The 15,110-nt window shown below is 36.8% G+C and overlaps 1 protein-coding gene across 1 annotated transcript; it reads left to right on the forward strand.

Moving 5' to 3' along the window:
- The first annotated feature begins 14,552 nt into the window (after positions 1-14,552).
- LOC138910432 (uncharacterized) lies at positions 14,553-14,897 on the forward strand. The gene has a single exon (XM_070201671.1). The coding sequence runs from the start codon at positions 14,553-14,555 to the stop codon at positions 14,895-14,897; it is 345 nt and encodes a 114-aa protein (XP_070057772.1).
- Positions 14,898-15,110: the final 213 nt, after the last annotated feature.

Consider the following 15,110-nt stretch of genomic DNA (forward strand, 5'->3'; position numbering starts at 1 on the left):
AAGTAAAAAATTTCAAATATAGAAGCAACTTTAACGTCTATAGAAATATCTAAAGTATGCAACGAATCATAATTTAATAATTTCTTCACCCAAATAACCAAGAGACCTATAATAAAATAACTAATCAGAAATACAACGTATATTTTTGTATCTTCCAATACAAATTTTCGTCACAAAAAAATCTCATTTTTGTATGGCTTCATCATTATAATTTTAATAAATAATTTTTCTCACATTTTTCCTTCTTAGGATCAAGCTATATAACTCTAGACACCACAGTCCCCCACATTTCTGAAAATTTTAGGTTAAGGAGATAATCTGTCACGACCCAAAATCCAACTAGTCATGATGGCACCTAACCCAACCCGCTAGGTAAGCCAATTATTAACTATCTAATTTCAATAACAATTATTAAAGCAATTTAAGTAAAAAAAATCTTAATCTTATACATTCCCCAAGAACTGGTAGTACATATCACGAGCTTCTAAGATTAGAATTTACAAAACTGGTATGAAATAAAGACATCATATGTTCGAAATGTACATAAATAGATTCTTATAAATCTAAGGCTACCGTGAACAAGAGACAGCTACAACCAGAATGTAGGTACTTCTTCAATTCCAGCTCCCGTCGAGTACAACAACATCAACATCCAATATTTGCATGCAAGGTGCAGAAGTGTAGTATGAGTACAACCGTCCCCATGTACTCAATAAGTAATAAACCTAACCTTAGGTTGAAAGTAGTGACGAGCTTGTACCAAGGTCAAAGTCCAACTCCCATAAGCAACAACAATTTATAACAACATAAAGCAAGTAATAAAAGGAGTAACCCAGATATAAAATGCTCAGCTGAATCATGATTTCTGAAAATAGTTCTGCCTTTCAAGTACATCAGTGAAAAACCCAAATCGTTTATTGAAGTTGCCAAAAATATAAGTAAGTTGAAAACAGTAATTTTTCCAAAAATCCTTTCCACAAGAAATAAGATATTTCATTTTCTTTAAAGATAGCCAGTGACAAATGCATCATTATGCCTATAGGACAGTATGTGTGAAGTCATGAAATACATGATACCGTACAACATGAGAAAAATATATCTCTATACCTGTATGTCATGTGTGCATGTCAATGCGATGCAACTCAGTGATAAAAACTATATGCATACTCTCAGAGTATCAATTCACTCAGTCCTCCCAATCACTCAGTCCTCACAGTCACTCAGTCCTCCCAATCACTCGGCACTCGCACTCAGTAGGTACCTGCGCTCACTGGTGGTATGTACAGACTCCGGAGGGGCTCCTTCAGCCCAAGCGCTATAATCTTCACGGACAACTCACGTGCTGCACGGACAAATCATGTACTATAGTATCAATATCTATATCCGCACGGACAACTCACGTGCTATAATAAAGCCTATAAGGCCTGCTGCAGGCGGGCAACCCCGATCCGCATAATAATAAAGTATATAAAGCTAATATGGCCTGCTATTGTGTGCAGCCCGATCTCATAATTATCCTCACAATTAGGCCCTCGGCCTCACTCAGTCATCAATCTCTCCATTCTATCGGGTTCACAATGTCATGAAACTAGCCCAAAATGATGATATGGTGAATCAATAAATAGCAACAGAGACTGAGAGATGATATGAGATGAATGAACATGACTGAGTATGAAATTTTATTTTAAACAAATAATTCAACAACAATATGACCTCTGTGGGTCTCAATAATACTGGCACATAGCCTCAGCATAATTTTTAATATGATTCTCGTCTCAATTTCTTTAACACATAAAATTACATAGAAAATACCAAGATCATTTGACTACAAAATTTTACAGAACCAATTACGTCACAATTTCTATAGTGCATGCCCACACGCCCGTCACCTAGCATGTGCGTCACCTCCAAATAATTCACATAATACGTATATTCAGGATTCACACCCTCATCTCCAAGATTAGAAGAGTTACTTACCTCGAACAAGACGAATCCAATACCGAGCAAGCTAAACAATGCTCCAGAAATCTCATTCTGCGTGTATCGATTCCTGAACGGTTCGAATCTTGCCACAATAAATTTGATTCAGTTCACACAATTTATAGAAATTAATTTCATATCAAAATACTAATATTTTTCTACAAAATCCGAAATTACACTCCAAAAATTACCCGTGGGGCCCACGTCTCGGAAACCGACAAAAGTTATAAAATCCGAAAGTGCATTTAACCACGAGTCTAACCATACTAATTTTACCAAAATCCGACCTCAACTCGACCTCCAAACCCTCAAATCTTATTTTCAAATCCCTAGGTTCAAATCCCCGATTTACACCTCAAAAACAAGTAATCTAGTCGGATTATTCGATGATAATTTAATATTATGGAGTAGACATGATCACAAGTGACTTACCTCAAGATTTCCAGTGATTTCTCGCTCAAGAATCGCCCAACCCGAGCTTGAAATGCCCAGAAATGGCAAAAACTCGGAACTCCTCCAATTTTATTCTGTCCAGGGCCTGTCGCACCTGCGACCATATTAGCCGCACCTACGGTCTCGAAGGTGCGACGAAATATCCGCATCTGCGATCGCCCAAATTGCTCCCTCCGCTTCTGCGCGTTCCTTTTCGTACCTACGACCTCATTGCCCCTCTTCATGTCTGATCACTTCTGCGATGCCTGGTGAGCACATGCGGCTTCTCACATGCGATCAGACATCCACAGGTGCAAAAATATCAGAAATAAAATTTTCAGCAGTAGTTTTAAGTCCGAATTTGATCCGTTAACCATCCGAAACTCACCCGAGGCCCCCGGGACCTCAACCAAATATACCAACAAGCCCTATAACATAACACAAACCTACTTGAGGCCTCAAATCATATCAAACAACACTAAAAGCACGAATCACACATAGATTCAAGTCTAATAAATTTCGAAATTTTCAAATTCTACAAACGACGCCAAAACCTATCAAATCATGTCCGATTGACCTCAAATTTTGCACACAAGTCACATTTGACATAACGAAGCTATTCAAATTTTCAAAATCGAATTTCGACCCCGATATCAAAAAGTCAACCCCCGGTCAAACTTTTTAAAAATTCAACTTTTGCTATTTCAGACCTAATTCCACTACATACCTCCAAATAATTTTTTGGACATGCTCCTAAGTCCAAAATTACCATACAGAGCTACTGGAATTATTAGAATTCGAATTAGAGGTCGTTTACACATAGATCAACATCCGGTCGACTTTTCCAACTTAAGTTTTCCATTTAAGAGACTAAGTATCTCATTTCACTCTAAATTCTCTCTGGACCCGAACTAACTAACCTGATAAGTCATACAACAACTATAAAGCACAAACGAAGCAATAAATAGAGAAACAGGCCTGTAATACTCAAAATGACCGGTCGAGTCGTCACATTCTCCCCACTTAAATATACGTTCGTCCTCGAACATGCCAAGAGTTATTTTCGAGCCATTAAATAACTATTCTATCTTACCATGCACGTACCCGGGGTTGATCCCACGTCACCCTATTCCACATAGGCCTGATAGCACAATACAACTAAAAATCCTTAATTTAATCTTGGCCCAAAAACCTTGGAATTCAATTCCTAACATTTAGAATTTCTTTTCAAGACACGAATCTTACATTTACACACTGTATGAGTCTGAACAAGCTGCATCGAGCCATAACCATGACCACAGATATAATCACCTAACATATTACACACTCTCATGCTCGTAGCACCTTTACTGATCACAGTAACTACTCCAAACCAACCAAGCACTAGTATTAAATCCCATATCAAACAAAACCTCGTCCCAAAACCTTCGTACTCTATTGATAATAAAAGAAATACGTACAATCTTGTAACCCCTTATTAGATCCAGAAGTCATGGAGCTCTCTCGCTCCAACCAGAGCCATAATCACTTTCTAAGCTGACTTTTAATATTATCCTCCCGAATATACCATAATCGAACCCGATAGTACACATTCTAGTTCCAATGACCTTATATTATTAAACACAACTATCCCACAGAAATGCCATACCAATATAACTCAGAGCCACAAATCGTATCATGCGTGCACCAATACGCAACAATTCAAATGTACTCAGTCATGAAAATGACTCAAATGAGAGAACTGCCCCGCAAGATTAACAAGTACCGCCACAACAAAATGCTGAAAATCCATCACACCGTAGAACCATCACATAATTCTAACACAAGGTTCATACCTTAACATAACTCCGCTACAATGCGTGACCTCATCCAAACGCTGGTCCATATTATCTACCTCGAGCCACCCTGCTTAAAATCAATAACCATAGAGATGCAAATGACACAATGCCACACAAAACCTGAAAGAACCTAACCAATACGCAATCGATCATGCAATACCCAAATACTCATCTCGCTCAAATTTCGCCATAAGGCCCCCAATAGAACCGCACCATGTGTGCATATCCAATGAATCACAACTCCTCGTAGCATAAAAGGGTAACTCACAGATCATTTCAGAACACGAATAAGCTCAACATCAACTGAATGGCACATCTCTCAACAATAGCAGTATGGAGCCAACCAATCCGACCCGGTGTAGAATACTCATCCTAATTGGGCCTACCAATGGACCCCAAAATCAACTCTGGTCACCCACAAATAGATAAATAACCCTCCAAAAATCCACAACGACTGATTCATAATACATACTATCATCTGGCTAGCTTCGGCCACGACTTCACAATCCACAACCATAAAACAATCTGCTCCTGTAAACTCTCAGTCTCCAAATCCATAGAATACATGAATCACCATTTCGGATTCCATCTCCACAACCCGAATGTCTAACACATATCTCATACACGATCTTCCTACAAGGAATACTTCACATATTCTTTCGTGCCATATAGAAACATCTTAAAATTAATAGTCGATCAACCAGGAGAGTGCCGCAATATCTATGACATATCCATAATTCATAACATAATGCGCCTTCTGAAATGTACACTCTACTCATGCAATACCAAATAGTTATAGCATTCATCTAAACATCGAAAACCGTCCATGCCATCTAAGAATTTATGACCTCCCCTTCAAAACTAAACTGTGACCTTGCACACACCAACCTTAATCCCACACAACACACCGCAACTATCATGCCATCATATGAAAAATACGAGAACCTCATAATCATTCTGAGTCACAAGTAGAATAAATATCCGATCATCCAGAAGCCTTCCATTTGATCCCATCCAGTAGAAAATCACAATACTTAACATGCTACCTCACACCGGTAGAAAATATCCATCTCAAACCATGGTGGAAACTATCCAGAATACTTTGAAATTCATTTTCACATAACCAAGCTATTAGAATTGAATTCCTATAACTCGACCTAGCCACGCAGGTCACCAAACCCAAGAATATTGCCACCAAAACATCTGTAAAATCTTACCACATTGTGATTACCCAAAGAACTGATCCTACCATTACCGTACTGGTCCAGCCTACTACTCAGCTGTCCTCTTTTCTCTGAGTTTCTTCTGAATTACCCTCAAGTGACATTTCTCCTTATAAGAACACTATGATCCTTACCCAAATCTCACTATAAGACAACCTTAGCATAAAACCACACCGTCCTAAGACCCATAAACCGTTGTATTCTTCTTAAGCACCCCATAAATACCACAACCGAGACATCCACTCTGAAAGACCTTGTGTGAATTTAAAATTATTCTTCTTCCCTTTTATTATACTGAAATGTAGAATCCATAGTCATATAAAATTACCGCAAGTCCCGATACCATCCAATGTAAATAACTGATTCTAGCGATATACGAATCCGAAAAAAAAAATTCAATTGCCACTTATACCTTTTTGTTTTTTTGAATCCATTAGCACCTTCTCGAGAGTCACTCATTTTGCTTAAATCTAAAAATTGCACCACCCAAACGGGCTGAAAGACACGTGCCCCATTAGCACAACAACACTTAAAGAGGTAATCCTGCCTTAACACCACTGATCAAATTCATACTCTGTGCGCGCTGTATCGTTCAGAAATAACAACTCACTCATCCCGTGATTTTTCTATACTCCTAAAGTGTCATAACCCGTCTCCAGAAATTTCCTTACTTGAGTCATTCTCGAACTCCACCTCTGCAAGTCATCACTGATTCCCAAGTATACCTCAGACCAAAACAAAAACTTAACATATAACCATGAATTGAATTGTCAATAGCAGGCTCCCCCACTTGGCTCAAAGCCATAGATTAAAACACTCGATAATTCACAGTACCCATATTGTATTACTACAATAACACCGTGGTCAGTTCAACGAAAATTCCTCTCAAGCTCATACCACACCAATCATAAAAATACCTCAATCGTCCGCTAAGCTCGCATCCATTCCCTTAACACTCAAGTCAACTTTCTCAACCAGATTCAAATTCAAGTCCCAACGCATACGCCCCGCTGGCAGAAAGAAACTCTCTATTCACATCATAAGAAATACACCTACGTAGATTACTCCGCAAGAGATAACCCACCTGCTTAGTCTCAAATTGGCATCTTGTTATATCCTTTCGTAGCCACAATTACTATGAAATCACTTAATCTTTATGAGTTCAAACTCATTAACTAAACACGAGAATTTAATTTTTTCCAAAATTTAACAATGTGAAAGATCTGTCAAAATATTCACACTCGAGATTGTACGTCATATCAAAATAAAAATCAAGCACCCAATGGCCCTCTTTACATTCCAAGGAAACACTTCGCGTCACATTCAATCCATCTTAACATATCTCGCACATCATCCCTGAAATCACAAGCCATCGATCCACAGCTGATACCGAGCGCTCACATGCGCACACGAATGCGTGGAAGGAATTCAAAGAGTTATATTTCAAGCTAAATCAATTCCGCACGATAAGGAAAGAAAGATGGAAAATTATCCTAAATGCCATGTAGCCTCTCGAAGATAAGTATGGACGTCATGATACCGATCCGCAAGACTCTACTAGATACTTGCTCATGACTCGTAAAACCTATGAACCTAGAGCTCTGATACTACCTTGTCACGATCCAAAATTCAACTAGTCGTAATGGCACCTAACCCAACCTGCTAGGTAAGCCAATTATCAACTATCCAATTCCAATAACAATTATTAAAGCAATTTAAGTAAAGAAAAATCTTAATCTTATACATTTCCCAAGAACTGATAGTATAAATCATGAGCTTCTAAGATTAGAATTTATAAAACTGGTATGAAATAAATACATCATCAGTTCGAAATATACATAAACAGATTCTTATAAATCTAAGGCTACCATAAACAAGAGGCAGCTACAACCAGAACGCAGGTACGTCTTCAATTCCAGCTCCCGTCGAGTACAGCAACATCAACATCCAATATCTACACGCAAGGTGCAGAAGTGTAGTATGAGTACAGTCGACCCCATGTACTCAATAAGTAACAAACATAACCTTAGGTTGAAAATAGTGACGAGCTTGTACCAAGGTCAGAGTCCAACTCCCATAAGCAACAATAATTCATAACAACATAAAGAAAGTAATAAAAAGAGTAACCCATAAATCAAATGTTCAGCTGAATCATGATTTCTGAAAATAGTTCTACCTTTCAAGTACATCAGTGAAAAACCTAAATCGTTTACCGAAGTTACCAAAAATATGAGTAAGTTGAAAATAGTAATTTTTCCAAAAATCCTTTCCACAATAAATAAGATGTTCCATTTTTTTTCCAAATAGCCACATCATTATTCCCATAGGCCAGTATGTGTGAGAAGTCATGAAATACGTGATACCGTACAACATGAGAAAAATACATCTCTATGCATGTATGTCATGTGTGCATTGTCAATGTGATGCAGCTCAGTGATAAAGACCATATGCATACTCTCAGAGTATCAATTCACTCAGTCCTACCAATAGCTCAGTCCTCCCAATCACTCAGTCCTCACAGTCACTCAGTTCTCCCAATCACTCGGCACTCGCACTTAGTAGATACCTGTGCTCACTGGGGGTGTGTATAGACTCCGGAGGGGCTCCTTTAGCCCAAGCGCTATAATCTGCATGGACAACTCACGTGCTGCACGGACAACTCACGTACTATAGTATCAATATCTGTATCCACACGGATAACTCACGTGCTATAATAAAACCTATAAGGCCTGCTGCAGGCGGGCAACCCCGATCCACATAATAATAAAGTATATAAAGCCAATATGGACATGCTGCGGCGTGCAGACCAATCCCATAATTATCATCACAATCAGGCCCTCGGCCTCACTCAGTCATCAATCTCTCTAGTCTCTCGGGCTCATAATGTCATGAAACTAGCCCAAAATGATGATATGATGAATCAATAAATAACAACAGAGACTGAGAGATGATATAAAATGAATGAACATGACTGAGTATGAAATTTTATTTTAAACAAATAATTCAACAACAATATGACCTTTGTGGGTCTCAATAATACTAGCACATAGTCTCAACATGATTTTTAATATGATTCTCAGCTCAATTTCTTTAACACATAAAACTACATAGAAAATGCCAAGATTATTTGACTACAAAATTTTACGGAACCAAGTACGTCATAATTTCTATAGTGCATGCCCACACGCCCATCACCTAGCATGTACGTCACCTCCAAATAATTCACATAATACGTATATTCAGGATTCATACCCCCAGTTCCAAAATTAGAAGAGTTACTTACCTCGAACAAGACGAATCCAATACCGAGAAAGCTAAACAATGCTCCAGAAATTTTATTCTGCGCGTATCAATTCCTGAACGGCTCGAATCTAGCCACAATAAATTTGATTCAGTCCACACAATTTATAGGAACTAATTCCATATCAAAATACTAATATTTTCTCATTACACTCCAAAAATTACCTGCGGGGCCCACATCTCGAAAACCGACAAAAGTTATAAAATCCGAAAGCCCATTCAATCACGAGTCTAACCATACTAATTTTACCAAAATCCGACCTCAACTCGACCTCCAAACCCTCAAATCTTATTTTCAAATCTCTAGGTTCAAATCCCCGATTTACACCTCAAAAATACGTAATCTAGTCGGATTATTCGATGATAATTCAATATTATGGAGTAGAAATTATCACAAGTGACTTACCTCAAAATTTCCCGTGATTTCTCGATCAAGAATCGCCCAACCCGATCTTGAAATGCCCAAAAATGGCAAAAGCTCGGAACTCCTCCAATTTTATTCTGTCCAGGGCCTGTCGCACCTACGACCAGATTAATCACATCTGTAGTCTCGCAGGTGCTATGAAATGCCCGCATCTGCGATCGCCCAATATGCTCCTTCCGCTTTTGCGCGTTCCTTTTCGCATCTGCGATCTCGCATGTGCGGAAATTTCTTCGCACCTACGACCATTGCCCTTCTTCACGTCTGGTCGTTTCTGCGATGGCTGGTGTGCACATGCGGCTTCGCACCTGCGATCTGACTTCCGCAGGTGCGAAAATACCATAAGCAAAATTTCCAGTAGTGATTTTAAGTCCGAATTTTATCCGTTAACCATCCAAAAGTCACCCGAGGCCCACGGGACCTCAACCAAATATACCAACAAGTCCTATAACATAACATGGACCTACTCGAGGCCTCAAATCACATCAAACAACACTAAAAGCACGAATCACACATAGATTCAACCCTAATGAACTTTGAAATTTCTAAATTCTTCAAATGACGCCGAAACCTATCAAATCACGTCCGATTGGCCTCAAATTTTGCACACAAGTCACATTTGACATAACTAAGCTATTCAAATTTTCAAAATCGGATTTTGATCCCGATATCAAAAAGTCAACCCCCCGATCATACTTTTCAAAAATTCAACTTTCGCCATTTCAAGCCTAATTCCACTACGGGCCTCCAAATAATTTTTTGGACACGCTCCTAAGTCCAAAATTACCATACAGAGCTACTGGAATAATCAGAATTCGAATTTGAGGTCGTTTACATATAGATCAACATCTGGTCTATTTTTCCAACTTAAGCTTTCCATTTAATAGACTAAGTATCTCATTTCACTCTAAATTCTCTCCGGACCCGAACTAACTAACCCGATAAGTCATACAACAACTATAAAGCACAAACGAAGCAGTAAATAGGGAAACATGACTGTAATACTCAAAACGACCGGTTGAGTCGTCACATAATCTTTTCACAAATCATAAAGAGTTCTACTCTATAAATAACAAAATATAGTTTTACCCTGGAGATTATTCTTCTATTTAGCTATATCTTTAAATTCAGAAGAATATACAGACATACCACTAATTTTGATATTTTCTAATGTGACCATTAAGCATTCATCGACCGATGACACACACACACACACACACACACACACACACACACATATATATATATATATATATATATATATATATATATATATATATAGTTATGCTAAAATAAATTAGGCAAATAAAACTTACCTCACAAAAGAAAATTTCATGTCATAACTTTTTATGGTGGTAGACACTGACTATAAATTTTATCGGAAAAATTATTTAAATATGGGAAACTTACTTAAGGTTCCTACTTTCCATGATATATGCCATGACATTATCAGTATGTCATCGAAGGAACTAAAATAAGTAACATATGCCTTTATGGACATGACTCAGTCTGTATTTCACGATTATTCACTTGCAAAAAGACTTGCAGAAGCTACCTTTCATGATCCTTATCATGTATGTAAATTATTGATGAGTTGAATCATCCACTTTATCTTAATCAATCAAATTCACACAGTTTATGCTGAAGTTGAACACACTAATTCTCGAAGAAATTACATTGAGGTATGAATGCCAGTAGAAAGAATAAAAGAATATTTTCTTGAGAGCTTTTAGAATAAAGTGGGTTCTTAAGTAAATATAACTTTTTACCCCTAATTGAATTAATCTACACTTGCGTAGGCTTAGGTACATTTAAATACTAGAAAAGTGTACCTTAATTTTGTTGTGCATTTTGTCCTCCACAATGCAATAGTGTATAAAATTGAAGCAACAACTTGCGAAGAGTGCAGTCCAAAGTGGAACCAGTAACAATGACATACGGTACTAATATAATAATAGTATTTATTCAAATAACATCTACTACTCCCGAGATTCAAGAATTGATGGAGAAAGCTTATATTTCTTTCGCGTTAGCCATTTTGAATAGCATGTAACGACCATTAGAATCGATATTCTCCATAAGCATGCACAATGTAGAAATATCCTTAAAATTGTTGGAAAAATTGGATGATTATGGAGAATAAAAGATTTAGCTTGAGGCGTGTCAAGAACACTGTCCTTAAGAATATTTCTCCCACACGGTGATAAATAAAATTAGGCGTATCCCACATGATTCAACAAGTTCTCTTAGTACAAACTAGGAGCAGCAACAACAAAGATTGAATAAAAAAAATCCCAGCACAAGAGAAAAGAAGAAGAAAATGTTCACTTTTGTTCCTCTGTTATTTTTCCCTTCCTTTCCTTCAACGTGAAAGTAGAGGCGGATCCAGGATTTGATGGTTGCGGGTGCCACTGTATTTAATGTAAACTTACCAGTAGTCAAAGAGGTTAAATTTATTAGGTATACATGTATTTGGCCAGTTCGCTATATTTTAAATTAATTTGGTTCGGTTCGGTTCGATCCATTTTGAGTTAATTTGGTTTGCTTTACAAGATCTTTTGGTTTATAAATAAACACATGATAATTAAACTGAATATATTTTATCCTTTCAAGGAAAAAATACTATTAACTACATAAAAAAGAAAAATGATTAAAAACATATTCAAATTAAAAAAATTGAGAGCTAAACCGAGAAAACATAGGCAAATATACTTTTATAATCTAAAGAACTACTAATAAAAATGAGATTGTATATAGGGAAAATATCATCACGAAGATGAAAGAAATTAAGAAAAAGAGGAGAAAAGAAAACAATCCGGAAAGAAGGAACACAAAAAGTACTCACAACATGAGTTAAAGTAGGATTGATCCTGGGCATTGGGCTTGGGAAGGATTACCTTAACCACGGCACCTACAGCCATTTTGACACTTTGGGTGCCACAAATTATTTATATACTTTTTCTACATGAAATACTAGTGAAATACCACTGAGTACATGAAATTCTATCCGAGCGACCGGGTGGCATACCACCCCATCACCTCTACATAGATCTGCCCCTGCGTGAAAGTAGAGTATATATATGATAAGTTGATAGAAGTTATAAATGTCAACTTTTATAGCTTATAAAAGCTATTTTGAACCCATTGCAATGTCTGACCCAATTGTCAAAAGCCAACGTTAGAAACTATGAATAATTAGCTATTCAAGAGTAATATCAAATTTCAGTTACAAAATCATTATTATGTTTGAAAATTTATTCAAATTGTAATCAAATTAATTACATAATGAAGACACATTAACATAATATTAAAAGAATGAACCTAGACATCAATTTGAATATTTCTTTTTGAGTTATCAAAATTATTTTTCTAACAGTAACAATAGCATGATAAGATAATAAAATAACCGACGAGAAAGAAATCACATACAGTAAAAGCAATCAGCGGATAAGAAAATATGAAAAATACGAAGCTAATACTAATACTATCAGCATGTTAAATAGACACGCGCACCTACCAATATAATGTAAAAACATACAGGAAAATCCAAACATTTTGATTTCTTTTGGCACCTCAATACCTAGACTACATATATGACGAAGCTTTAATTTTCTATGACAATTACATCAAGAATTATTTGTATCACAAATATATTTCCAAAGAAAGGAACTCTATAAAACAGGCAAAGGAACACTCCGGCCAATAAATGTAAATGTGGTTTTTGCCATCTGGTACATCGTAATAGGCATGGCAGCCAATAATTAGCTTGGTTCACCAATTAGAAGGAGACACACATAAAGACGTAGAATTAGGGCAATTAGACGTATTTTTTAATTGAGATAAGCTTTAACTCAAACAATTTTATGAAGAGATAAGGGAACAAACATTTACTTTGATAGAAAATGAACGATATATAAACTGATGAAGATTGTACAAGCATCAACATAAAATTTCAATATTTGAAGGCTCTATAATTGGATCTCATGTCCTTATTCTTTTAATTTCCTTTGTTTTCTTTTTGGCCATTCTCTTGGCTGAAAAGGGAAAACGAAGAAGAAGAAAAATAAGAGAGAAGAGCTTGATGGACTATGATCTAATTATACAACCAATGAAATATTGACAATTGTTAGCAAACGACAAAACTTTAGCTATATCCCTTTTGTGGATTTCTTTATGCCAGGTTATTAATTTATAGCACTAAGACCATTTACTTACACGTGTCAATCGGTTATTATTTCTCTAAGAAAACCAAGCAACTGTTTTCTAAGTCCATCAATCGTTTTCATTAATTTCCCAAGTGCGTGGGAAGAAGAAGCATATTATACGTTTGTGGACACTTTTATACACAGTCCCAAAAGTTCAGTTTACTTCTGTGACGACAATGTCGTTAAGTGACAAAATGGCAGTTATATCTACATATGACATGATAAGTAAAGGATATACCTCATACTTATTTGGGATCTTTGTTAAGATTAATTATTCACTTAACTTAGCTTAGTCACTAACTTAGTTATTGGAGCAGAGTTGTTATTGTTAGCTGTAGTTAGTGGAGTGGTCAGTAGTTAGTTAAATGGCAGATATAGTAGCTTTAGTTAGTGGACTTCATTTTTCTTAGCATTCTCGTTTTGTATATAGTGGACTCTCCACTCAAATTTTATTTTTAGAGAAATGAAATTCTAGAACCTTCACTCTCTCTCCTTCCTCATTCTCTTCACTGTAACCTCCCATGGTGTAGAAGTCCAGTTCTCATCACCATTGAAGCTTAGCTGAGGTTTAAGCTATTGTTACATTGACGAATTTAATATGGTATCAGAACAAGGAGCGTAAGTTTGGACTCGTCTCTCTGAATCTGTTAGTTCTAATTCCGTCAATCTCGATCTCAATCAGATCGCACACATGCAAGTTCATTTTTCATCAATTTCAAACTTCTCTGTTTCTGTAATCACTTGGAAATTGCTTCTAGATCTGTAATCATTGTTTTCTAGTTCTCAATCACTTAGAAATTTTATACTGTACGAGATGACTATTGTTGAAGATGATAATCAATCTACACAGACCATGGTTGAACCGCCTAATCAGTCAAGTGTTGATATCAGTAGTCCCTTGTATGTGCATCCATATGATAATCCCAGAGCAGCGTTGGTTCCTGTTCCATTTGATAGTTTTGGATATCGATCATGGAGAAGGGGTGTAATGCGAGCCCTATCAGTGAAAAATAAGCTGGGATTCATCAACGGGGAATGCAAGAGATCAGATCCAGACTCATCGAAATTTTGACTATGGGAAAAATACGATGACATGGTCACCTCATAGATTCTAAACTCTTTAACTAAGGAGATTGCATATAGTGTTGAATATATGACAGATGCATTTGAATTGTGGAAAGAACTTGAAGATCGATATGATCAAACAAATGGAACAAAACTCTACCTAATCCAAAAGAAAATCAATGATCTATCCCAAGGAGCCCTTGATATCACTGGTTACTACACTAAAATGAAGAAGCTATGGGAGGAACTCAACACTTTGATTGTCAAATCTCATTGCACTTGTAATTGTACATGTGGAGCTAAGGAAAGCATGCACAAAGCTGAGCAAGATAGGAAGTTGATACAGTTTCTCATGGGATTGAATGAGACATACACTGTAGTTCGAGGCTGTCACGACCCAAAATCCCACCACAGGCGTCGTGATGGCACCTAGTCTCTAAGACTAGGTAAGCCGATTTCTATATTACATTTTAAAGCCATTTTTTTTGAATTAAAATCTAACAGCGGAAATAATTACAATACACAACCTCCCAAGACTGGTAGTACTGAGTCACGAACTCTAACTGAATACATGGAATAATTACGAGGACCGAATATACAATACTGTTTGATTACAAATTAACAGTACAATGAAATAAAAAGACTC

The sequence above is a fragment of the Nicotiana tomentosiformis genome, chromosome 4 (assembly GCF_000390325.3).
Source record: "Nicotiana tomentosiformis chromosome 4, ASM39032v3, whole genome shotgun sequence".
Taxonomy (NCBI): domain Eukaryota; kingdom Viridiplantae; phylum Streptophyta; class Magnoliopsida; order Solanales; family Solanaceae; genus Nicotiana; species Nicotiana tomentosiformis.